At 45.7% G+C, this 27,062-nt stretch overlaps 1 protein-coding gene across 1 annotated transcript in view; it reads right to left on the reverse strand.

The window, feature by feature from the left end:
* tg (thyroglobulin) overlaps positions 1 to 27,062 on the reverse strand; it is a 604,630-nt gene that overhangs the window by 560,176 nt on the left and 17,392 nt on the right. Inside the window, exons 6-8 of the mRNA XM_085993935.1 lie at positions 22,808 to 22,993; positions 11,145 to 12,266; positions 7,410 to 8,003 (exon numbers count right to left, since the gene is read on the reverse strand). Of these exons, the coding sequence (XP_085850061.1) occupies positions 7,410 to 8,003; positions 11,145 to 12,266; positions 22,808 to 22,993 (1,902 nt within the window). The remainder of the gene's footprint in view (positions 1 to 7,409; positions 8,004 to 11,144; positions 12,267 to 22,807; positions 22,994 to 27,062) is intronic.

A 27,062-nucleotide genomic window follows, 5' to 3' on the forward strand; every position in this document is an offset into this window, starting at 1 on the left:
AAAAATTTATTTAAAGTTTTACTATGTTTTGGGGGTGATCTATTCATATATTTGACAGGTCTTCCTGTCAAATGTATGAAGGGAGATTCCCTTCTCTGATTGGCTCCCCATGGCCCACGTGATCCCAGGGACGCTGCGAACCGCCTGCGCCTCTGGGATACGTGGGCCCTGCACACCAGCAGTTTGGAGAGGCCCAGCAGTGGAACTCTGCACCTCCCGGGAGCCCTCCGGTCTTGGCGCAGATTTTTCCAGATCGCAGCCCTCCGCCCGTGAGAGGCCTGTGAATGGAATTCCTGGGCCATTGACTGTATATTGAATTGGAATCCAAATAGTTCATGTTTACATTAAGGTAGAAAACACTGATCTCTAATTTCTTACAGTCCTATGAAAATGGCTACACCTGTGCAACACTTCCATATTTTGGTAAATGTCATACTTATACAGGCGAGGGATTGTCTCAGGAATGGAACAGGTTTTACCTCTCAGTCTCCCATTAAGTATTCCCAGGCCAAGTACAACATGCATTGGATACAGAGTAAAGCTTCCTCTAGTACTCCCAGATCAAATACAGCATAGGTTAGATACAGAGTAAATTTTCCTCTGTACTGCCGCATCAAGTATTCCCAAATCAGGAACAGGGTTGGATGCTGAACAAAACAAAACAATTCTGATTGTTCCCCTGCCATGTATCACCATGGTACAAGTGTTGCATCATCGAGAATGGAAGTGGTAACTGTTTTAACATCATATCCAGGTACTATCAATCCTAAAAAGGTGCAAACCTCATAGAGTACCATTGGCTCATATTAAATTCAAGGGCCTAGAAATTGGGTTGGGGCGCCAAAGTGGCGCAAAAGTCGCCTGAGTGCAGGATTTAGCGCAGCGATCGGAGTAATTCCGATTGCCAGAAATTCAGTTTCAGTGCCGCTCGAGGGACACGGGGCGAGGCTCGAGGTGCTCCACGTCCCTCTTAGGGCGCTGAAACTGATGATCGCAGCGCAACGTGCCGCAGCGCCACACGCTGCGGCATGGCATGCTGCGGTACTGCAGGCCTTCCTCCCACTGTTAAGGGGGAGGTGCCTGCAACAGCGCGATCCCCGATCGCGAGTGCCGGCAAATGAGCCCGGCACCAAGGAGAAGTGCCGGGCTCTCGGGAAACAGCCGGCAATGCCGCGGGGGGGGGGGGGGTTAGGAGGCCGGGGACGGAGGTGCTGGCAGGCAGCCGCCGAAAAAGCGGCCGCCCCGCACCTCCACCTTAACTTGTGCCGCTCCGGCACAGTAAGGCCCCGTGAACCGGGCGCGGGTAGCGAGCGGCGCAACTGCGGCGTTCGCTACCAAATATCGCGAACGGGGCACGAATGGGGTGCTGCACACACCGATGATGTCATCGGCGGCGGCGCAGCGCAAAAGCCTAACGCCACCATTAGCGCCCCTACTGAATATCGCGGGAGACGCAGCCAGTGGCGCTACAGCCACTGACTGCCTCTTTAGGCGCTAACAGGTGGCGCTACTCACCCAATTTCTCCCCCAAGATGTTTTAAAATTGGTCTAACCCAGGAGGGCTCAAGCTTATTCTATTTGTGGGTCATTTAGGTCCATATCATTGACACCACATGCATCATACAAAATTGAAATGAATTTTCTCATTAATTTGTCTATATCTCAAGCTGTCAGTAATAACAGAATGTTGGTGTTCAGGTTTAGGGTTGGTTCACCAATGTGGGTGAGGAACCAGGTTCCTAAAATTCAAAAAGGAGAACCCAGCAGAGTAAAAAATATAAGCACAAAGAGAGACAAAGCTATTGGAGAGTCAGATGCCAGGTAGCTAGATTTGTAGGCCTGATATGGTACCATGGACTACAGTTTGGACATGCCAAGCCTATGTCAGATATCTTTTGTAGTGTATTTGTAGATCTGTGCTATATCAGATGATCTCAGCTAGGCCACTATGGGTTACTACAATTGGCCTCAGCTCCTGGGCCAGGGGTCCCCACGCCAGATTGCTGCCCAGCAACTTGGCAGGAAAAAGGGAAGGAAAAACAAAGTTCCTGTGGAAACTGTTCACTCCATTAAAGAAAATGGCCCCTGAATAAAGTAACTAAGGTCGTACATAATAAAATCACTTGTATTTATGTTCTGTCTTATCACATCAATACATCTCAAAATGTTTCACATTCAATAAATCAGTTTTTGAAGCTCAGTCACTGTTATGTTGGAATATGTGGCCATTCTGAGCCAGCAACATTCCACAAACAACAATGAAATGATTCATCAGTCAATCTTCTTTTGGTGGTGTTAGCTTCGGGTAAAATGTTGCCCTGGAAACCAGGAGACCCCCTGCCGCAGCAACTCATGGGAACCAGAGTATGGTTTAAAACCTCACTCCGAGGAAGGACCTAAAGGTGACTGAGAGCGCATTGCCAGTCGGGCAGCGCTTCTGTTGATTTCTATAACACCCACCCGTCTCGCAAAACCAATTGTATGCTCCAGTAGTAAATTGAAAATTAGGTGTCAGCGGTGGCTAAGGGGTAGCACTCTCGCCTCTGAGTCAGAAGCTTGTGGGTTCAGAGTCCCACTCCAGGGACCTGAGCACATAATTGAGGCTAACACTTCAGTGCATTACTTTCAGATGAAACGTTAAACTGGCAGTATTTGAAGAAGAGAATGAGCAAGTTTCCTGGTCAATATTTATCCCTCAACCAACACCTGAACAATAGATAACATGATCATTTATTTTATTACTGTTGATGGGAGCTTGCTGTGTGCAAATTGGCTGCCGTGTTTCCTAAATTACAATAGTGACTACATTTCAAAGGTACTTCATTGGCTGTAAATCACTTTGGGATGTGCTGAGATCATGAAAGGCGCGATGTGCCTGCAATTGCCCAAGGCACAAACAACACAAAATAGGCGTGATTCCCCACACTGAGCTTCTGATCTCGATCATGTCGTGGTGGAAGGAGGCACCAAGTGGGTGTTTGGTACATTAGCTTAGGGGGGAGGAGTGAAAGTCAGGGGTTGGTTTTATCCTGTGCCACTTTCTCTTGATAAGCTAAAGGGCAACATTGGCAGATGCCTGGGAGCAGGTCACGACCCTGTCATCTCCAATGAAGGTTCATCAAATTAAGCAACATCATTAAAAGAAAACAGATGATCTGGTCATTATCACATTGCTGTTTGTGGAAGCTTGCTGTGTGCAAATTGGTTGCCACGTTTCCTACATTACAACAGTGACTCCACTTCAAAAAGTACTTCATTGACTGTAAAGCGCTTTGGGACGACCGGTGGTCGTGAACGTTGGCATAGAAATGCAAGTCTTTCTTTCTTTCTATAAATAAGGGAAAATGGAGCTAAGAAAAATAAATTACCAAGACTTTTTTGAAAAGAGTGAACTGAGGCCGATATCTTAATACTCTCTGCCCTCCTCCGTTTGTATCACCTTTCCATTTCTGACAATTGCAGAGAATTTTTCACAGGGACATTGCAGAAATCCAAAGTGAAGAATGTTCTGCCCTCCCAGCTGAGCTGAAGCATGTGTGCCAGCCAGGGAGGAATAAGAGGAAAGCAAAAAAAAATCAGGCCTTATCTCAAGGGGATTGGAATACAAAGGGAATGAAGTTACAATTCAGTTGTACAGAGCCTTGATCAAACCCCATCTGGAGTACTGCATTCACTTTTGGGCACCAGAAGGATATCTTAGCCTTGGAGGGGGTACAGCACAGATTCACCAGAATTATACCAGAGCTTAAAGGGTTTAATTATGTGGCCAGGTTGCATAAACTTGGCTTCTATTCCCTTGAGCTTAGAAGGCTCAGGGATGATCTAACCGAGGCCTCTAAAATGATGAGTAGATTTGCTAAGATAGACACAGATAAAATATTTCCTATGATGGGGGAATCCAGAACAAGGAGGCACGATCTTAAAATTAGAGCTAGGCCTTTTAATCGTGTAATCGGAAATCATTTTTTCACACAAAGGGTAGTGGAAATCTGGAGCTCCCGTAAAAAGCTGTGGATGTTGGGTCAATTGAAATTTTCAAGGCTGAGACTGATGGATTTTTGTTAGGTAAGGTTATCAAGGGGCGTGAATCAAAGGCAGGTAAGTGGAGTTGATGTACCGATCAGCCATGGCCAAATTGAATGGCAGGTCAGGCACGAGGGGTTGAATGGGCTACTGTTCCTGCACACCTATGTTCCTAGGAAGTAAGATAAAGAAACATAGAATATTTTTTCTACAAGACAGTGTAAGGCTGATGTATTAATTTCATTGTTATTCTAATTAAGACAACAAGGAAACGGAGACAATGGGCTGGATTTTAATGGGGAAAACAGGTTGGGGCGGGAGGTCTTTGAGGCAGGCGGGAAACCCGGGAGAACCCGACTTTAACGGCAGGGCCTGATTTATATGCAAGGCTTGTTTCCCACCCACAGCTAGCCAAATGGAAAGACTGGTTAGCTCTGGGCGGGTAGGCCTGCGGCACTAGGCCGCACAGAGGAGGAGGGAGGGATCGGGTGGGGTCTGGGGTCAGCCCCCCGGAAGATTTGGGGGGGGGGGATAAGAGAATCAGGGCTGGAGGATCGGGGAGGGGTGTGGAGGGAAGATTGTGGCCGATCACTGGAGGATCAGGGGGTGGATGGTAGATCGGGGCCGGAGGATCAGGGTTGTGGGGGGGGGGGGGATGTGGTGGAGGGAGGGAAGTTCATGGCAGGCCACTGGAGGATCGGGGTGGGGCAGGGAAGGAAGATTGGGGCCAGAGGGTCGGGGGGGGGAGGGAAGATCATGGCCGGCCACCGGAGGATCGGAGGGGGGTGGAGAAGATCAGGGTCAGCCTCAGGATCAGCAACGGGTGGGGGGGATTCCGGAAAGGCGATTGGCGGCCTTGTGAGGGGTCTCTGATTGCAGGAAGTGGGTTCTGCAGGGACCCTGGATCCAGGAGGTAGGTATAAAGGCACTTACCCCCTGGATGCAGCAGTCCTCACCTTGCTGTAACTGCCAGGTTTTACGGGGTGTGTAAAACCTGACCAGCTACAGTTAAAAACAAAATGGAGGTTAAAGAAGAGGCTTCCAGCCTCATTATAATATTTAAATTGATGTCCCGCCTCATGGCAGCAGGTTGGCTGGCCGCCCCCATCTCGCCCCCAATCCCGCCTCCATTAAAACTGGAAGTGGTCGGGTTGGAGTCAGGTTCAGGTCGGGATTTCGATATTTAACAATTTAACTACCCCCACTTTCCTAACCCACTTGTGTTTTTAGGCTACAATTCCCGCCAATGTTAGAGAGCAAAAGAGTAACAACGAAAGCACAGTATAAGAGTGTAGAGTAATAAGAAAAGCAGACAATATGAAAGTGATAGAGTAATAAGGAAAGCAAGATCGTGAGAGAGTGACTGAAGCAGTGAGAATGTAAGGGAGTAATAAGGAAACCGAGATAGTATAAGTGAAAACAGTTCAAAGGAAATCAAAACAGTGTAAGAGAATGAGAGATCAACAAGGAAACCAGAAAATGTGTGAGAGTGATAGAATAACAATAAAATTGAGACAATGTTAGGCCAGAATTTTCCTCACCTTGGTGGGTCCAGTGCAGCCAGTGTCGGTGGCAGCTCCCAACTCCGCTGCTGGCTCCATCCCACTGTACAGAATAAATTTACCTTAATGGGGCCTATTAAGCCCGCCCAACACGTTGCCCGGCCCAACTAGATGGAGCAGGTCTAGTAACGTCACTCATGACGCGTCTTAAGCAGAAATCCTTAAGGGGACCCTGGCCACATTAGATTTTAAGTTCAATCTAACATAGTGGGTATTGAATCTTTACTGTACATTCATATAATAAAAGTTATATATGACAGACAAAGAAATATTTAAATAAAATTATTAATATGACTCCATCTACAAAGACGATCAAGAACATAATTTAAAAAGTACATTAATTGTGAAGTTATTGGTGCTTTAGTCGTAATCTATAGACTTTTATATCAGTAACTGATACAAATAAAAAGTGTGTGTGTATAGGTAAGACATAAAATTAAGCATATTTTAAATGTAATTGTAAAGGGGTGGATTTACAATCTTATGCAAGTACAGCAGAACAGCTGCGGAATCCCTGACAAACAGTGTAAGTGGTGCTTCTGGGATTTCCGCAGCTCTTCCGTTGAAGTTAACAATGGACAAGTGAGAGAACCTCCGCAGAAATTCATGCTAAAGTCTCAGACTGAAAAATTAAATTAGTCATAGTGAAGGACTGAAAATAAATTGAACCAGTGGAATGAGTGATGGGAATGAAATTGTTACGGTTGATGACTTGATTTAATGTGTAACTGGACAATCACAGTATACTGTGAAATAAACCTGACCAGAAACAACACAAAAATGTATTTAAATGGTATATGTCACTTTTTATAGTGCAGATCAATTCACTGCAATTGCTGTTGCATTGGAAGGCAACAGCTGAGAATGGCCAGTGAAAAATTAACATTTACCAGTAGCTTTTCAAGTAGAAGAGAATCTCCACCAATCTGTTAGCTGACGTAATCAACATGTTTTTATTTTGGTTTGTTTTCCATGCTGTCAAGTAATCAGCTGGAGCCTCAGGTTGACAGACGTGGTTCTCGAGTTGTGTGAATCCCGTGGCCATGCAGGGAAATTTAAAAAATAGGGGGAGAACGCTCTTAAGTGCCTGTAAGGTTCCTCATAATGATTTCAATTAGGTCCCCGGCACTGCAGGTTTGGTCAGCTCCGCGATGACAGACACGCCTGGGGGAAAGGCACGTGGGAGCGAGCTGACAGCGGATTCCCAACACGCTGTCAAAAAAAACAACTTTCCTACTTGAATTGCCACTGATTGCGCCCGCTACCACCCCGGAAAATTCAGCCACTAGAGTAACAAGGAAACTGGGATAGTGATAGAGTAATAAGGAAATGGAGTAAGTTGGAGAATAGACTGAGAAAAAGTTATTGGGGGCGAAATTCGTCTTTGCCAGTAGCACAAAATGCACGTAGTGAATCAGAAGCCAGTTTTACATAGCGCCTGATTTTGTAAAACAGGGCACAGTGTAAAACGGGCTACTGATTCGATATGGGCATGTCTTGTGCTACGAGCAAAGACTCATTTCACCCCTATGAAGACTAGTGATGTAGTGCAAGAGAAATGGGAAAGAGAATGAGAGAAAGTGGGAAGAATATATGGAAAGAAAGAGGGATAGAGAGGAAATGGAAAGGGTGACAGAAGAGGGAAGAGCAAACAAGAGGGAAAGTTAAGGGAAAGGTAGGGAGAGTCGTGAACAGGAAGTGAGAGAAATGAGGCAAGAAAGCGGGAGAGGGAGACATGAAAAAGAGAGAGATTAAGAAGGGAGGGGAGAGAGAGGGAATGAACAAAAAAAACTTTTAAGAATTTCTAACTGTAGTATTGCTTACATTGTGGAAATCGATTTATTTCAGCTTTTGTCCCTGGCAGCTCTTGTCCATTTTCATCAATGCACCAGCACCTCCGCAGCTCCAAGTTATCGAGTTGCACACTGAAATCAGAGTATGACCCAGGATAGTGCATCACGGTACCAAACAACAACTGCCAAAACACGTAAGGATTCAACAAGATATTGGTGCCCGGTTCAGATGTGACAATTGCTACAAAATCGTCAGCAGAAATAGAATGGAAGGTTGGGTATCCAGAGAACACGGAAAAGACATGCTGATGCTCCTTGTCATAGAGTTCCTTCACAAACATCTCAAAACTCTTGGAAGCACGAGATGACCTACGGTATCCAATGGCCTCATTCAAGATGGCAGTGACTGGCAGCTCCTGGCCTCCATTATTCTGGGAAATCCACTGTTGATAAAATTCAATGGCCTGTGGTGGCGGGCCATCACACTGGACTTGTCGCCATTCTCCAGTTTCTTTGCACTGAGGGATGTAGACTGCAGCCACCGAGAATGAGCTTGGGTCTGACAGTAGCATCTCGATCGTCTTTATGAACCTCTCAGCTGCAGTCAATTGGCAAGCACTGGGGCCTAGAAAGGCAAAAGAATATTAGAATATGTGTCTTTTTGCCTATTTATAATGTCCAGTATAAGAATGTTCAGGCTTTACTTAACTAGGTAACTGGTAAGAACAGTTTTTTTTAATTCAATCTCAGGATGTGAGCTTCACTGCCAAGGCTGGCACTTATTGAACATCCTTAGTTGCCCATAGCTGAATGGCTTGCTAGGGCACTTTGGAGGGCAGTCAAGACTCAACCAAGTTGGCGTGAGACTGGAGTCACATATAGGCCAGTCCAGGTAAGGACAGCAAGAAATAAGAAAGAACTTACATTTATATAGTGCCTTTCATGACCTCAGGATACCTCAAAGCACTTCACAGCCGATGACCTGAAACGTTAACTCTGTTTCTCTCTTCACAGATGCTGCATGACGTGCTGAGTATCTCCAGCATTTTCTGTTTTTATCTCTGGATTACTAGTTGCGTAATATAAGCACCTTAGCTTAAGACCATCGTAAGATTAGAGGAACATGGGGTAAAAGAAACCAATGTCTGCAATTCAGCCTGTGTGTAGTTTCTTTAATAGTTTTATAAAAAGATATATATGCATACATTATAGTGGTGTGGTAACTCTTTCTCAGTTGAAGACATGAATATCCCTGGAGCCTTTTTAACACCCTGTTAAAACTGAAAAAATATATGGGCTTAAGAGGGGAGACTCGAAGGTAGTCCAGTTGAAGCTGTTAAAGTTATAGAAAGTTACTATTGGATCAGCCCTTTCTGGCGGTACATCCAGATCATAACACTCTACGTAAAAAAAATTCTCCTCATCTCTCCCCCTGGTTGTGTTAACAATTATCTTAAATTGGTGTTCTCTGGTTACCAACCCACCTGCCAGTGGAGACAGTTTCTCCTTATTTACTCTATCAAAACCCCTCATAATTTTGAACACTTCTATTAAATTTCCCCTTAACCTCTCTGCTCTAAGGACAGCAATCTCAGCTTCTCTGGTCTCCCCACATGAAGTGGATTGACAGAGCTGATCTAGGCAAATTTTTCACTGTGGTGAATGCCTTCAAGAGTTCACATAACAGGCAACGAAAACAAAAAACCTGGGGGGGAATTTTCCCAGCCCTGGGGAGACGGGTATGGGGGCAGGACTGCCGGGAAAATGGCAGAAACTGGGAGCGGGTGCCAAAGCCACTCCCAAACCACCTCCGTGCCATCTTGCCGAGAGGTGGGTCCCCGACTCACGCAGGGACCCGTCTCCTCGAGGCGGGAAGGGGAATACAGCCAATGAACTGCCTGTTAACAGGTAGTTAGCAGGCAGTTTTGAGGCTTATCCCCATTTTACCCCTGCAAGTGCGGGCTTCCCGACGTCAGGAAACCCCGCCAGGGTCAGCGAGGCAAGCAGTGGGTCTGTGGGGGTGAGAGGAATCGAAAGGTCCACTGTGGAGGTGAGTGATGGGTGCAAGCGTGGAGGGTTAAGAATGAGAGGTGAGTGTAAAGTGTTAAAAAAAGTTTATTTACCTTTGCTTCTTCCTGCAGGCTTCAACCCTTGGGGATCCGGAGATTCCTCATCTCAACAGCAGATATGACAAAATGGCTGCTGCATTCTCAGATGCAGCAGCCATCCGATTTCTGCTGAGGAAATAGGTTTTGGTAAGCCTTCAGTGCAAGGGCTCACCATAGAACAGAGATTGTCAGTGTTTGACAGCTTCTACAAGCTATCAAACATTGACAATTCATCTGTCAAAAAACTTTTGACAAATGAAACGTCATACGCGGACGTCCTCTGTCACCGGCTTTCCCTTAATTGGCCTGCTAAGCCCGCAGGGCAAGCTTAACAAGGTCAATCAAGGGAAAATAGTGTGGGTTGGCCGGACTTCATTGGGGGTGGGACTTAAACCTGACAACCAGCAGTCCCGCCCCCAACGCGCCCCCATTGACAAAATCAGGCACAAATGGTTCAAAACTTATGGAATACTTAACAGTGGACACTCCATTATTTGCCTTCACGATTAGCTACCAGAATTTTTGTGGGATGTGGCAGACATCACCTACTATATAGGTCAGCGCTCAGATCATTCTGACATCCAATGTCCTATGAGTGGAAAACATTCCTTGTGAAAATCGCACTTTACAGCCATATGAGAACCCACAACCTGTATTAAATTGGCGCTGAATCATAGGCTGTCATCATCAACAATGATAGAGAAACCATCGTCAACATAGCCCACTAACATCAATCTTCAATCTGACAGAAATCAACCTCATAGCCCATAAAAATTGAAGATTAAATTAAAAAGGGTGATTCTATGCACTCAGCGGAAGACTGTGTTTGAGGTGAGCGTGAATCAGAGAATTGGGGTTACAGTGTAGCAGTCCTATTTCCAGCCTGCACTGCCCACAATTGTGACTCCCCATGGAAGCTTGGTATCACATGAATCATTTCTTAAATTTATGGTTTTGCAGTAATCTTCCTCCCCACACCTAGGATATGTGGCTTTCACTAACCCACCATTTCTGTTATCCACTAAGCAGGTCCTTTCCATTTTGACAGATTGCAGAGGTTCCACTGTACTGGGGTAGGGATGTGCTCAAGAGGGAACTATATACAGGGCAATGGGGAAAGAGCAGGGGAGTGGGACTAATTGGATAACTCTTTCAAAGAGCCGCCACTGGCACAATGGGCCGAATGGCCTCCTTCTGTGTTGTATGATTCTATATACGTGTCTGGGAAAAGAAGGGATTGAGGGATATGGTGAGAAGGTGGAGTTGAAGCCCACCAGTAATGGACAGGATTTTTGAGCCAAATGGAGTGTTTCTATTCCTGTTTCTAAATATTATTGGGGGTAATTGGCATAGCAGATCGTAGGTCCGTTATACAACCTGCCTGATTTTCATCCCATTGATTTCAGATTACCGTCCAGGTGATGAAAGTGAAAATTACGTCGCTACCAGACTGAAGCTGTCTCTGTCTCTGGAGAGAACTCGGCAAATCAAACCCCCCGTCCTGATATCCAGGAACTGACCACTCAAGGTGAATGTGAGATATTACTGGAAAGCTGCTTTGTTACACTTGAGTATATAGAATAAAGTTTTCTCTACTTCTCTCATGTTGGGGACAAAAATTTCAACGTATAAAGTGCAATAAAAAATTCAGAACTTACACTGCATGCCTCCTCCAGCTGGTTTCCTTATTCCAGGTGTCTTCCTGCCCTGCAGGTCCACACAGAAGCAGTTCATCCCATCGCACTGCATGGGCCGAAAACCACCATCATCTCCACATGAAGGAATGAACACGTCAGATCCCGCTGGCTGACGGCCTTTCATGACTATTGAACTCTTACGTTCTTGCTCACACTTGGTGGGACATTGTGGCCTTTGACCCTGGATTCTTGAGTTTGGAACCTCCATCCCTTGACCGTCCACACACCAGCAGTCTGAGCCTTGACACTGGACTTCTTCATACTGTCCATCTCCAGAGCACCTTGGAACAAAGAGGTTTGAGGTCTGGCGGTCACAGATACCGACTCTGGCACTTCTTAAAACTAGCTGGACTGTTTCAGCTAAGCTATCGTCATCTGTACCGAAAAAGGTGATGATTTCATGCAATGTTGTGAGGACTTTCCGACGCTCAAACAGTGATGCTATAAGTTTTACAATATTCTGATTCTCCTGTAAATTTACTGCCCGTCCAAAGTTGTCCTCAATTGTCTGGTTCAAGTTGAAGATGTCCCTGGAGAATTCTGATGTTCCTTTGGAGAAGTAGGAGTCTTCAATGGGTGAAAACAATTTGGCAAGTTCTACAAAGTTCCCTCCACTGTACATTCCTGTTAAGCCAATCTGCTGGAAGAACTGACTGAAATTAAAAGTCCCCCTGTTCCCCAGACCCCCGGTGAAATTGAATAGTCCCAAGTTTTTCAGAAATTTGCCTCCAAATAGATTTTCAACAAAGAATTTGGGGGATGCAGAAAACTGAAGAGCAGCGAGAGCTAAATCCTTGGATAGGAACGTTCCTTCCACAAACTCACTAAGAATCACTTCTAGGTCGACCCGGCCAATGTTCAGGTCCACAACCTGGGGGATGGAAAGCAGCAATCCAGATTTTACAAACAGCTCCTTCAGATCTGGGCGGCAGTGGCTGAGAGACTCGATAATCTTTTCTAGTGCTGGGCTCTGAGATGCAGGTACAGCAAAGAGATTGTTTTGACTGAAGTGACCAACAGGTCCATAGAAAAGCCGTGACAGCATGCGTTTTCTCTCCGACTCACAGTCTCTTTCACCATTTCCTGGAATTTAAAGAGTTAAATCATGGGAACATTAGCAACATGAGTAGGCCATTCAGCCTCTTGGACCTGCTCCACCATTCAATTAGATCAAGGTTGATCTGCACCTCAACCCCATTTACCTGCTTTTGCTCCATATCCCTTGAGATGCTTACATAACAAAAATCTATCTCTCTCAGACTTGAATGCTCCAATTGACCTAGCATCCACAGCCTTATGAGGAGAGCGTTCCAAATTTCTACCGCTGTTTTTGTGAGTAAGTGGTTTTTGATTTCGCTCCTGAAAGGCCTGGCTCTAATGTTAAGATTATGATCTTGATTCGCCCCATCAATGGAAAATAGTTTCTCCGTATCCACACTATCAAAACCTTTTAACAGCTCCTGCAAATCTGGGCTGCAGTTGCACAAAGACTCAAATCAAATCAATCAGTAGTAATACTGAAAAACGGTTCATTATATTCACGCATTTGTTCACATACTGAAAAGCATTTTCTTTACAGTTAGGATCATTTGACAGTTGAGCAGAAATGCAAAAATGGCCATGGTTTTACAAGATCGCAAGATAGATATAAACGTGTGAAGGCTATTTGGCCCAACCTAACTCATCCATCCAGAAAGAGCCTATAGTCTCCCTCTCAGCATCTGCTTCTTCAAAAATGCAGTTTTTGCCTCCACTAGCCAACCCAGAAATCCATACCAAGAGTTGATCACTCTTTGAGGTAAATTTTATGAGGGCACACGCCTTCAGAAGGTCTTCACTTGCACCCATCCCACAGGGGAAAATCGAAGGCCACTGCCCATACTTTTCCAATATTCAATGGCTGGTACAGGGTCTCGCACAGTTTGCACAAAGAATGATTTCCCGCATTTAAATCTAAAGGTCAGAAATTTGATTTTCAATACTTTTTTAACTATTGTTGGACTGCTTTGTTGGACTGTCATGGTTTAATCTGAAGTCGTGTTCTGGATTTGGCTTTTCGGGAATCTGGAGTGCACATTCGGTTGCGTGTGGTCTGAGAAGGTCTAGGATGAGAATGAGGATGTCCTGTTCTTGTGGTAGAGCGTTTCACAGTTCAGTGTCCGGAAGTAAAGCAATGTTAATATAATAGTGTTGGTGATAGTACAAAAAGTTATTGCTGCTGTACCAAAGGGGCCAGCATACAAAAATATACCAGTTTTACGTTAGAGGTAAGATAACATTTCTTTAATAGCGGTGTTCAAAATTATGAGGGTTTTGATAGAGTAAATAAAGAGAAACTGTTTCCACTGGCAAGTGGGTCAGTAACCAGATGACACAGATTTAAGATAATTGGCAAAAGAACGGGGGTGGGAGGAAGATGAGTCCAATTTTTTTAACGCAGCAGGATGTTATGATCTGGAACGCACTGTCTAAAAGTGAGATAGAAGCCGATTCAGTAGCAACTTTCAAAAGGGAATTAGATATATACTTGAAAGAAAACATTTGCAGGGCTGTGGGGAAAGAGCTGTGGAGTGGGACTAATTGGATAGCTCTTTCAAAGAGCTGGTACAGGCATGATTAGATGAATAGTCTCCTTCTGTGCTATATGATTATATGATTCAGAGTGATCTAATTAATGTGTTTAAAATGATAAAGGCTTTCAATAGTGTTGATACAGAAAAGCTATTCCCTCCGATGGTGGAATCAAGAACGAGAGGGCACAATCTTAAAATTAGAGCTTCAGAATCTTCTAAACTCAAGGGAATATAAGCAAAGTTTATGCAACCTGTCCTCATAAGTTCACCCTTGAAACCCTGGTATCAATCTGGTGAATTTGTACTGTACACCCTCCGAGGTCAATATATCCTTCCTGACGTGCAGTGCCCAACAGGAACACAGTACTCCAGATGAGGTCTGACCGAGGCTCTGCACAACTGAACTATAATTTCCTTCCCTTTGAATTCCAGCCCTCTTGAGATAAAGGCAATTAGCATTTTTAATTACTTTGTATACCTGTGATTTGTGTACTTGGACCCTCAAATCCCTTTGCTCCTCCACACTTCCTAATCTCTCACCATTTAGACTATATTCCAATTTGTCTTTCTTGGATCCAAAGTAGATGATCTCACACTTCCCCCCATTAAGTTCCATCTGTCACAGTTTTGCCCACTCATTCAATCTGCCTTTGTCTTTCTGTAACTTCCTGTGCCCATCTACACAATGTATTGTGCCCCCTAACTGAGTGTCATCTGCAAACTTGGTCAGGGAACATCACTTGTCACATCCTGCCAATCAGAGAATGAACCCTTTTTCCCTACTCTCTGTCTCCTACCTCCCAACCAATTATCAACCCATGTCACAAAGCTACCTCCAATTCCATGCTTTTTAAATTTTTGCTAAAAATCGTTTGTGCGGAACTTTATCAAATGCCCTCTGGAAGTCCAGAAAGACAACATCCTTAGGCACTCTAAAACTGAATTCAAATGATCAAACTGCCATGCTGGAATTTGAGCTCACATTCTCTGGATTATTAATCTAGGGCACTGGATATTAGTTCAATAATAGAACTACTATTCTACCATAACCCTTATGATCTAGCTCGTTCTTAAATAGCCTAAACCACTTTCCTGACAACCCATCCCAATTATTGGCCACCCTCTATGTAAAGAGATATTTCCTGTTATTTGTGTTGTATTTAGCACATGTATGACTATATTGGGTCATACATGATTTGCTTGGATTCCTGTTGGATTGGATATTTATCTCGACTTGGGTAAGGTGTTGGAGAGCTGCCACTGCCCATGGAACCAATAGTTGTCATTGTATATAGATTGGAGGAGTAATTATTCTTTTCCCTTTGGTAACCAACTCCCAGTGGTAATTCTGTGGGTGCAATGTCTGAGTGAACAACTTGTAGATCCCGATCTGACCCATCACCTGAATTACTAGTTCAGAAGTTGAATTTGTTCAGCTGTGTTGTTCAGGCATTGTGACATCAAGGCACCTACCATATCATAGAATGGTTACAGCACAGAAGGAAGCCATTCAGCTTGTTGAGCCCGTGCCAGCTCTCTGCAAGAGCACTTAACTAGTCCCACTCCCCCGCCCTTTCCCTGTAGCCCTGCAAATCCTTTTCTTTCAGGTACTTATCCAATTCCCTTTTGAAAGCCACGATTAAGTCTACCTCCACCACCCTTTCAGGCAGTGCATTCCAGATCCTAACCACTCGCTGCGTAAAAAAGTTTTTCCTAATGTCACCTTTGGTTCTTCTGCCAAACACCTTAAATCTGTGTCCTCTGGTTCTCGACCCTTCCGCCAATGAGAACAGTTTCTCTCTATCTACTCTGTCTAGACCCCTCATGATTTTGAACATTTCTATCAAATCTCCTCTCAACTTTCTCTGCTCTAAGGAGAACAACCCCAGCTTCTCTAGTCTATCCAAGTAGCTGAAGTCCCTCATCCCTGGAACCATTCTCATAAATCTTTTCTGCACCCTCTCTAAGGCCTTCACATCCTTCCTAAAGTGCGGTGCCCAGAATTGGAGACAATACTCCAGTTGTGGTTGAATCAATGTTTTATAAAGGTTCATCATAACTTCCTTTCTTTTGCACTCTCTGTGCTGGATTTTGATACTGGGGCGGGCTGGGGTCGTGTAATCCGCATTTCGTGTAAGCCACCCGATTCTAAATCGATGTGGGAGATTGATGCCATTTTAACTTAATTGGCCAATTGAGTTCCAACATGTGGGAACCCATGGCCAATGAGTTTTTCCAGCCTGAAAGTCGCCTCCAATGACATCATCATTGCTGCTGCATTTAAGGTCTGCAACAAGCCTTGCTTCTTCTGCAGACTGCCAAGCTTTTGCCCTTGCATGTTAGAGGCACCTGCAGGAAGAATGGCCAGCCAGAGACCTAGGTCTGCACCCCGCTTTGATGACGTTGCCCTGTAGGCTTTAGTAGAGGGAGCAAGAGCAAATAAAGAGGTGCTCTTCCCTTCTTCAGGGATGAAGAAGCCTCCCCAGCAAACCAAGGCTGTGTGGATCCAGGTGGGTGGCAGAGGAGGTCAACTCTTTGTCAATAACCCACAGAACCTGACTTCAGTGCAGGAAGAGGTTTCATGACCTTCTGCGCACTGGAAAAGTGAGTATGAATTTCCCATCACCCTCAATCTGGTCCCCATTGCCTCTCATCAATAGCACTCGCCTTTAGCAATCTCTTCCTCCACATCCCACTTGACACTGACATCCATGAACCCTTACCCATTCCCTCTCTATGGTCACATTCACCTAACTATTCGACTATGCAGCCCTCACACTCCCTATCACTGTGATGCAATTACAACTTACAGCACACGGGGAGGGCCCTTGGTCTTGCCACCTCACTCCATCTTTGTCTCCTTCTAAGCATCTATGCTATGGATTCTCTACACTCACTCCTTCATTCTCACTCAAACTCCACTTGTCTCCCTCATTGCAGGAAAAGACAGCTCACAATAAAAGGGAAAGAGTGAGGACAGGAAGAGGGCCACCCTCAGTAGCCCAGCTCACCCCCTGGGAGGAGGCAGTCCTGGAGATCGTGGGAGTGGAGGACGATGCGCAAGTGGGGGACAGACAGACGGGTGCATCACAGCAAGCTGGTGACAGAATAGTTTTCCATCTCTCTCATTGACATTGCATGAGTCACTGATAATGATTCTGAAGCTCTAACAGATGGACTTATGATCATCTGCAATATGCAATGTGCATGTAACCTTGGCATCACATCTCTGACTCTTTCCTTTACTCCCCCACAGGACCATCGACAGCACCCGTCCCCACTAGCCAGGAGGAAGAGTCTGAGCATCCAGACTCCTCAGAGGAAGCTGCAACCTCTGAGGGCGCAGCGTCAGCAGAATTCAACGCACCCAGCACTAGCGCAGACACTCACACCTCGGTGGGACCTTCGCGAGATAGAATAGTGTTGTCACCTGGTGTATCACAGCTCACAAGTGAGCATCAGCAGATGGTGGAGACAGGGACAGCAGTGGAGAGTCCTCGTCGGAGGGCGCAGGACTCTGCCAGCTCGGCTCAGCTGCATGTCGACCCTCTGCCTCTGAGTCCATCCACAAGATCAGCAGTGCTGGAACTCCAGGAACAGATGCAGGAGTCTCTGGCAGGTTTTGTCTCCAGGGTCGCTGCGAGTGTGGAGTGAATGGAGGAGTCCATTGCGAACATGAGCAGAGCCTTTGTGGAGTCATTGGCGCATGAACACATCACCATGGAAGGGATGGCAACCTCCATGGAGGTGATAAGTTGCCAGTGTGCAGAAAACATGGTGAGTGTTCTGAATAGAATGACATCTCTGGAAGAGCGATGGTCAGCTATTGAACAGAGAAACCAGACCTTCATGGAAGTCCTTCTGAGTAGGACAGCCAGTGCAGATACGGGTCCCCATGGTCCCGCTGATGTGCAGCAAGCTGCTCTCAAGCCACTTGCAAGCGCTGAGGGGGACCTGACCCATGAGAGGGAAGTTGGTGGCAGACATCAGGGAAGTGGGGGCGCCTCTCCAAACGTTCACACTTCCATGCCACTGCAGAGCCCTCGGTCAGAGCACCACCAGAGTCCATACCCAACTGAGATGGACGTCTCAACCCCTGCACAGCCGCAGGAGCAGCAGACTGTTGGCGAGCCCTCACAGGTTCGCAACCCCAGAGGATGCCTGCCAAAGGTGTCGAGACAGGAGCAGCAAGAAAGTGAGCAAGGGGCCTCCACATCTGCTGAAGCCACAGGAGAAGCACCACATAGGAGCACGCGTAAGAGAAAGATACTGCACAAATAGTCACAAGGGTAGTCACTTGGGTGAAATTTGATGTTTAATATTAAAAAGCCATCAGATGGTTATTGTAAATAAAAAAATCTGATGGCTACTGCTGCAGTTGTGGCATGTGTCATTTTGCTAATGGGACTTCCACATTGAGGGCTTAGGATTACTTGGTATATGCCTCAGTTGAGGAAGCGCTCAGTGAAGGTGGTGAGAGGGGTTTCCCAGGAGGTCACACTAGAGATGGGTGTCAGGCTCCAAACTTCCACAGCTGTGGTTATGCCTTCTAAAAGTTCCCCCAGGCCTGAGACGACAAAGTCCTGCCGCCTGCAAATGATGGCTGATCAAATCTCCTATTTAATGGTTGAGCTGCAGCTGATAGTCAGCAATCCAATTGTACTACCGCCAGGTTTCACCATCGTGTTTCAGAACAGGTGGGCTTCACGTGGGAAAAGGGTTAAAATCACAAAGGCCTATCAAAATGACATTATAGAGGCAATTTAGTGCTTGTTAAGGGCCTTAACGGCCTATCCCGCCTCTTGGAGGCGGGACGGAGATGGGACCAGTAGACACGATTTAATGAAAATTGCTTGGAGGCGGGATGGAGGCAGGGTTGGGCCCGCCCGCCAGTTTTTGCAATTTTAACCCCCCACACGCCTCCAAACCCGCCTCAACGGCCTGATGAAAATCGAGCCCTATGTCTCTATTTATAAAGCCCGGTATCCCGTATGCTTTTTAAACCGGTTTCTCAACCTGCCCTGCCACCTTCAATGATTTTTGCACATATACACCCAGGTCTCTCTGTTCACGCACCCCCTTTATGAACATAAGAGCATAATAAATAGGAGCAGGAGTAGGCCATACGGCCTCTTGAGCCTGCTCCGCCATTCAATAAGATCATGGCTGATTATCGACCTCAACTCCACTTTCCCACCCGACCTCCATATCCCTTGATTCCCCTAGAGTCCAAAAATCTATCTACCTCAGCCTTGAATATACTCAAAGACTCAGCATCCACAGCCCTCTGGGGCAGCGAATTTCAAAGACTCACAACCCTCTGAGTGAAGAAAATCCTCCTCATCTTGGTCTTAAATGGCCTACCCCTTATCCTGAGACTATGACCCCTAGTTCTAGATACTCCAGCCAGGGGAAATAAACTCCAAGTATCTACCCTGTCAATCCGTTTCAGAATCTTGTATGTTTTAATGAGATCAGCTCTCATTCTTCTAAACTCCAGAGAGTATAGGCCCATTCTACACAATCTCTCCTCATAGCACAGCCCTCTCATCCCAGGAATCAATCTAGTGAACCTTCGTTGCACCGCCTCCAAGGCAAGTATATCCCTCCTTAGATAAGGAGACCAAAACTGTGCACAGTACTCCAGGTGTGGTCTCACCTAGGCTCTGTACAATTGTAGCAAGACTTCTTTACCCTTATACTCCAACCCCCTTGCAATAAAGGCCAACATGCCATTTGCCTTCCTTATTGCTTGCTGTACCTGCATGCAAGCTTTCTGTGTTTCTTGCATGAGGACACCCAAATCTCTCTGAACACCAACATTTAAAAGTTTCTCACCATTTAAAAAATATTCTGTTTTTCTATTCTCCTGACCAAAGTGAATAACCTCACATTTCCCTACATTATACTCCATCTGCCACATTACTGCCCACTCACTTAGTTTATCTATATCCCTTTGGGCTGGATTTTACCAGCCCTGAGGAGGCAGTTGTGGAGGCGGGAATGTTGGGAAAATCCCCAAAAATGGGAGCGGGTCCCAAACCCGCTCCCAACCCACCTCCAACTAATCTTCCCGGGAGTCGGGTCCCCAATTTGCGCAGCATCCCGACTCTTAGAGGCGGGAAGAGGATTACAGCCACTTAACTGCCTGTTAACAGGTAGTTAACAGGCCGTTAAGAGGCTTTTTCCAATTTTCCGACTGCTGCTGTGGACTTCCTGACGTTGAGGAACCCCGCCAGGGTAAGTGAGGCGTGATGTGGGTCTACTGTAATTTTTGTGTATAGATGACAGCTGCAGAAGTGATTTAAAGAATTCAATGGGACACTGGTGAGTATCAGAGGTAAGGAAAAGTTATGAAAGTAATGTTTAATGTGTTTAGATGTTTCTGAAGGTGACAAGCTGTGAAGTGTTTGTGTAGGCTTATCTCATCGGGCGAAGTGACAGATGGCTTCTGCAATCTCAGCTACAGCTGCCATCTGTTTTATCCTAAGGAGAGAGTAATTGGAGAGTCTGGGTGCAAGGGCTCACCTTTGGACAGTGATTGTCAATGTTTGACAGCACCTCAAAGCTGTCAAACACTGTCAAATCATCTGTCAAACAAGTGTGGTGCATATGCCTTTAAGAAAACCGGCAGATGAAGCATCATCAACTGACGTCATCTGACACCGGCTTTCTCTTAATTGGCCGGCAAGCCCGCAGGGCGGGCTTAACAAGGCCAATCACGGGAAAATAGCGTCAGCTCGTCAGACGTCGCTGGGGGCGGGACTGGAACCCGAAAACCAGCAGTCCCACCTCGAACTCGGCCTTCCAGGTAAGATTCCGCCCTTTGTGTTCTCCTCACAGCTGTCCCACCTAGCTTTGTATCATCAGCAAACTTGGATACATTACACTCGGTCCCTTCATCTAGGTAATTAATATAGATTGTAAGTAGCTGAGGCCCCAGCACTGATCCTTGCGGCACCCCACTAGTTACAGCCCGCCAACCTGAAAAAGATCCGTTTATCCTTACTCTCTGTTTTCTATCCATTAACCAATCCTCTAGCTATGCTACTATATTACCCCCAACCCCATGAGCCCTTTAAGATTGTACCTTTTAGTTTATATTGCCTCTCCTCGTTCTTCCTACCAAAATGTATCACTTCGCACTTTTCTGCATTAAATTTCATCTGCCACGTGTCCACCCATTTCACCAGCCTATCTATGTCTTCTTGAAGTCTATCACTATCTTCCTCACTGTTCACTATACTTCCAAGTTTTGTGCCATCTGCAAATTTTGAAATTGTACCCTGTACAGTCCAAGTCATTAATATATATCAAGAAATGCAGTGGTCCTAGTACCAACCCCTGGGGAACACCACTGTATACCTTCCGCCAGTCTGAAAAACAACCGTTCACCACTACTCTCTGTTTCCTGTCACTTAACCAATTTCGTATCCATGCTGGTTCTGGTCTTACCAGAATATAAATAAAAATCCATTGTGTAATAATAACAGTAATTTAAAGATCTATTACAAAGGGCCCTTAGTGGCTTAGAGAGCAAATATGCCACATGGTGCAGTAGAGAGCCATAAAGGACTTGAAGTGAGGCAGCTGTGAGGAGATGTCACTGAGGTAAATAAAAAAATAAGTGGTGTAGAAAAAGTAGATCCACAACTCTACTTCATGATAAACCATGACACTAGCTCGGAGGCACAGGTTCAAACTAGCAAATGGCAAATTTAGGACTGATATCAGGATGTTCTTCTTCACACAAGAAGTGATCACCACATGGAATGGACTCCCATACAGAATAGTGGAGGCAAAAACACAGGAATCATTTAAGAAACAGTTGGATGATGTAATGACAATCCTGGCAATTCTTGTCTAGCTGGATGAGCCAGAATAGACTGAGTCATCTTCCTCATCCGTATCTCCATTGAGATTGTGAGCAACTTTCCAATTCAATTTAATAGCAAAATACACGGATTTTCCTAGAAGAGAGTTCCAATTCAATTCCTGGTCTGTTCTCAGTTTAGTGATCTCAGCTGGATCATCAGATTCTGTGGCTCAGTGTGTATTTGTGGATGTTCAGTAAGGATGGGATCAGGGTCAGCCGTAATACTGCCCAAGGTTGAGTATTCTGCTGACAGTCACATATCTAGGCTTACACATGAAGAACAGCCACATGGGTAAGTGATCGAGTGCTGCTAGTGCCCATGGGACCCATGATCACTTCCATAGTGGAAGAAGAGAACAACTACACCCCAATGATAATTCAGTGAAGAACTTACAGACCATGACTTGACCCATCACCTGAATCAAAGATTGCTTCACTCAGGAGTTGGGATTGTTAATTTGATGGCCACCCAACATACCAGAACAGCTCATGGATGGTGAATGGTGAAGACTCTTAGGAGTCAGAGAGTGAGGTAACTTCACCAGAAGTGCAATGGAAATCCCCCTGTAAAAGGGGGTTCTGCTGCACTTCCAGCGAAAGAAAGGACTTGCATTTATATAGCGCCTTTCACAACCCCATCCCAAAGTGCTTTACAGCCAACAAAGTACTTTCTGAAGTGTAGCCACTGGTGTAATGTAGGAAATGCTGCAGCCAATTTGCACACAGCAAGGACCCACAAGCAGTATGAGATAATAACCAGATCATCTGTTTTTGTAATGTTGGTTGAGGTATAAATATTAGCCAGGACACTGGGAGAACGCCCCTGCATTTCTTTGAATAGTGCCATGGGATCGTATACAACCACCTGAAAGGGCAGACAGGGCCTCAGTTTAACGGCTCATCCAAAAGGTGGCATCTGTGACAGTGCAGCACTCCCTCGGTATTGCACTGAAGTGTCAGCTGAGATTATGTGCTCAAGTCTCTGGAGCAGGATTTGAACCCCCCCGCCCCCTACTGACTCAGAGGCGAGCTTGTTACCACTGACACTTCAGTTGTGACAGAGGAGTGGGAGCAGCTCCAAGGAAATTCCGGACCTTTGAAAATATGAAAATTATATCACGAGTGTTATACTGTGGGTTGGGCAGTGGTAGATGAAACAACCAACAGATACTTACCACAATCAGGTGCTCTTCCCTGCTGTCTTGTTCCAGATATCTCCTGTCCATTGGAATCTGTGCACCAACACTGACCCCCCTGCTGACACTGGACTGGCAGATAATTTCCATTGTCGTCACATGAGGGAGTGAAGATATTGCCAAATGAGGAAGCTGTAAATCTCTCGATTTCACATTTTGTTGGGCCTGTAACAAAGGGTAAAACTCAGATCTGAAGTTGAATCCAGAATGGCAAAGTATCAGTAACAAAATATTATGTTTTGATGTCTCTTTACTCTTTTGTTTCCTCTTGATATTTTTGGTTTCTATGTGTCAGACTAATCTTGTAGGTGAGCCCTAACTCCTTATGTCCCACAGAGAGAATTTTCACTTGCCTATATATCTAGGTAAAATTCATAGCATGCTCAGGGAATGAACAAAGAACCGTCCTGAGTTTATTTCAGCTATTGGTTTTACCGTGCACCTTGACATAATCCTGTTTTTGGAAGGTTACAGAATAAGGCCATGAAATTCAGGAGCTAAATGGCATTCTAACCTTCCAAAATGGCAGAATGCAGTGCACGTTCATTACAAGCCAGAAGTGCGTTGCCCGCCATATTGGTGTAGGTTGATACGTTGATGTCAGGAGCACACATCTGATTTATGCTAAGGGCAGAATATGTTATTAAAATTAGGGTCCTGCGGTTCTTGTAGGACCCGTTTTCGATATTGGTGTGCCCCAGTGCATTACTCGCCACGTGCTGAATTCGCACTGTACAATGTGGCGCTAACCGATAGGAAGGCCCCATACCTACCTGAATGTGGAGCTAGGAGCAGCACTTCTTCTGACCCCACATTAAAAGATCGCCAGCTGCGACCCGATCTTCAGTTGTGATTTGGCGGCAGCTCTGCGCAGCTCGTCAGCTTCATGGAAATGGGGCCCAAGGCCCAATATTAGAGCTCCTTGGGCCTCACCATTCAGGTGCAGGGTTTGTAGGTGCAGGGCCCCAGCTATTCACAATCTATATCAATGATTTGGATGAGGGGACTAAATGTAACATTTCCAAATTTGCTGACGATACAAAGCTAGGTGGCAGTGTCAGTTGCGAAGATGATGTGAAGAGGCTTCAAGGGGATCTCGACAGGCTCAGTGAGTGGGTGAGAACATGGCAGATGGAATATAAAGTTATCCACTTTAGTAGAAAAAACAGAAAGGCAGAGTATTTCCTAAATGGTGAAAGATTGGGGAATGCAGATGTTCAAAGGGACCTGGGTGTCCTTGTACATGAGTCACTGAAAGTGAATGTGCAAGTGCAGCAAGCCATTAGGAAGGCAAATGGTATGCTGGCCTTCATTACAAGAGGATTTGAGTACAGGAGTAAAGAAGTCTTACTCCAATTATATAGGGCCTTGGTGAGACCACACCTGGAGTACTGTGTACAATTTTGGTCTCCTTACCTAAGGAAGGATATACTTGCCATAGAAGGAGTGCAACGAAGGTTCACGAGATTGATTCCTGGGATGGCGGGACTGTCGTATGAGAAGAGATTGAGTAAACTAGGCCTGTATTCTCTTGAATTCAGAAGAATGAGAGGGGATCTCATTGAAGCATACAAAATTATTACAGGGCTTGATAGGATGGATGCTGGGAGAATGTTTCCCTTGGCTGGGGAGTCTAGAACCAGGGGCCACAGCCTCAAGATGAAGAGTAGGCCATTCAGGACTGAGATGAGAAGAAATTTCTTCACACAGAGGGTAGTGAATCTTTGGAATTCTCTACCCCAGAGGGCTGTGGAGGCTCAGTCATTGGGTATATTCAAAACAGAAGTCGATAGATTTCTGACTAGTAAGGGCATCAAGGGATATGGCGATAAGGCCGGTGAATGGAGTTGAGGCAGAAGATCAGCCATGATCTCATTGAATGGCGGAGCAGGCTCGAAGGGCCGAATGGCCTACTCCTGCTCCTATTTCTTATGTTCTTATGTTCCTCGCCCGCCCAAAAATGGGCATGCCCAAATTCCTGGACCTAACACGCTGGCAGACTCTGGCTTCAGCTTTCACTGCCAAACAAATTGATTGAACAATAATAGTACAAGTAAATAGTAGCGCACATACATAATTATGGTAGTTTTAAGCTACCCTAGCACCTCAAGTATTGTAACATAATAGTGTGCAATTAAACTATGCCAATGAATAATATTTCTAATGTAGTCGTTCCTTGCTTTTTTCACCATCTGTGCAAGCTGTCTGGCCTGACTCTATTCACTCAAAGGTTTGAGACAGGCTTATTGATTTGGAAAAGAAAGACAGATAAATGCCTTCAAAAAATTGTTGGGGACCCAGTGAATTTAAATAACAGTCTGCTCCGTTAAAAAAGAACTGCCAATCAAAAATATATTTGGACAAATACATACAAGATGATTCAAAAGTATTGGAATTAAATAGGTTGGTGCTTCCATCGGGCATCTGTCCAACAATAACTACTGATTTGGCAACAAATGTATAAAAAATGAGCCGGAACATTCTTCTGTGAATGAGGCTGGTTTTAACCCCTTATGCACCATGGTGGAATTTCAATTTCAAATTCATATAAAATTAAATCTTACACAAAATGCTTTGTTTTTGTCACAAGTAATAAGCATTTTTTTTTGTGAATTTTGTGCTCATTAAAAGGTGATGGATGTTGGTGCTGGAAAATGGAACACTTTCAATTTCAGGTATCCAGCATTAATAATCAGATTTGTTGATGCGCGACTGTTTTACAGGCGTGATCTGGGCATCTAAGTGTACAATACGGTGGGCGGCGTGCTTATGCATATTCTGTGTCAGAGGTGCACTGCCCGCCATATTGGTAAAGGTTGAAGTATAGGTGTCCAGGGCCCATGCCTGAAGAGGCGTTAGGCCCTTTGCATGTGCAAATAGGGACCTATTGCCCATTTCAGGCCCCCTTCTCGAGTGCTCCTCCTGGCTCCACTGCAGTGCCGAAGGCTGCTGTTGGCATCGGCTTGGCCCCCACCCCAAAATCAATTCCCCTCTTGCCCTCTTCCCTCTCGATCGCCCCTCTCCCTCCCTCCCGATCAATTGAGTGGAAGATGGAGTGTTACTCTACTTTGTGTTGTAAAGTTGTGCTGCAGTTTGCTACCAATAAGAAGCTGAAAGAGTGGGCATTGAACGGAAAATCCTCCTTGTAACCATATAATGAACAACTAATGGATAAGCGTATACAACAATATCTTGCATTTCTGTAGTGCTCCTCAGATAAAAGATAACGGGGGAGGAATTCAGTATCGCCCCGTTTGGGGCGCAATTATCGGCCGGGCGCAAAGTTTAGCGCCTGGTGCTAATTATCGCCTCTGACTGCAAACTTGGCTTTTATCGCCCCAGGAGTTGATTGGAGTGCTAAATCAGGCGCTACACACCTGTCTTAAGGCGCAAAGGCCGAGGAGCGAGGCGCTACCTCAGAGCGCTGGCAAAGCTCATGTGATGTCAGTCAGCAATGGAACACAGACACACTAGCGCCGGCCAGTTCTTAAAGGGGAGGGTTGATTTTGCTCTCCATCCACACCCTGCTCATTGCAGCCTTGAATCTTGGCCTGGAGAGACCTGTACATCAAATCTGCTGGAAAGAACAATGGAGAGGCCCAGGGAAAGAGCTCAGTGTGCAGCCCCATCGTCTCTTCTAAATCGATGCAATGAAGGTCAAATCAAAATGAACCTGCAAAGTGCTGCTCAGTACCCAAAACTCCTTCACACAGCGCTGAATCTCTCCAGAAGTCTCTCTCTCTCTCAGAATGCGTGGTGCAAATGTGTCACCGACAAAAAAAGGCAGGAAGCGGTCGCCTTTAAATAGCGCTCCCCCAGTCCCTTCCCGACTGCAAAACGCTCCCCTCAACCTGTGGTTGCTAGCGGCAGGCAGTAAGGCAGGGGGCGCCACTCAATATCCGGTCTGGGGCGCTACCGGGCTGTTGCACGCTCGACTGACGTCACGATCTGCGGGCGCAGGAGATCATGGTGGTAGTGTTTAGCGCCGCCGCAAAATGTCTGGTCAATTTCGCGAGCGGCACAAACATCACCGCGTCTGGGCGCTAGTTGCTTTGCGCCCTCTTAGGGCGTTAACGGGAGGCGCTAAGCAACCAAATTTTCCCCCCAATATCTCTGACCATTTATAAGGCAGAAAGAATCAAGCAGTTTGCGTGATCGGTGTCCCTGCCACTGGTCTCAATACCCACTCTTCCATCATCAGTCTCATGTGGTTGCAGTATGTACGATGTACAGG

The sequence above is a fragment of the Somniosus microcephalus genome, chromosome 7, assembly GCF_052327205.1.
Source record: "Somniosus microcephalus isolate GS21.2 chromosome 7, FLI_Smic_1.0, whole genome shotgun sequence".
In the NCBI taxonomy this organism is placed as follows: domain Eukaryota; kingdom Metazoa; phylum Chordata; class Chondrichthyes; order Squaliformes; family Somniosidae; genus Somniosus; species Somniosus microcephalus.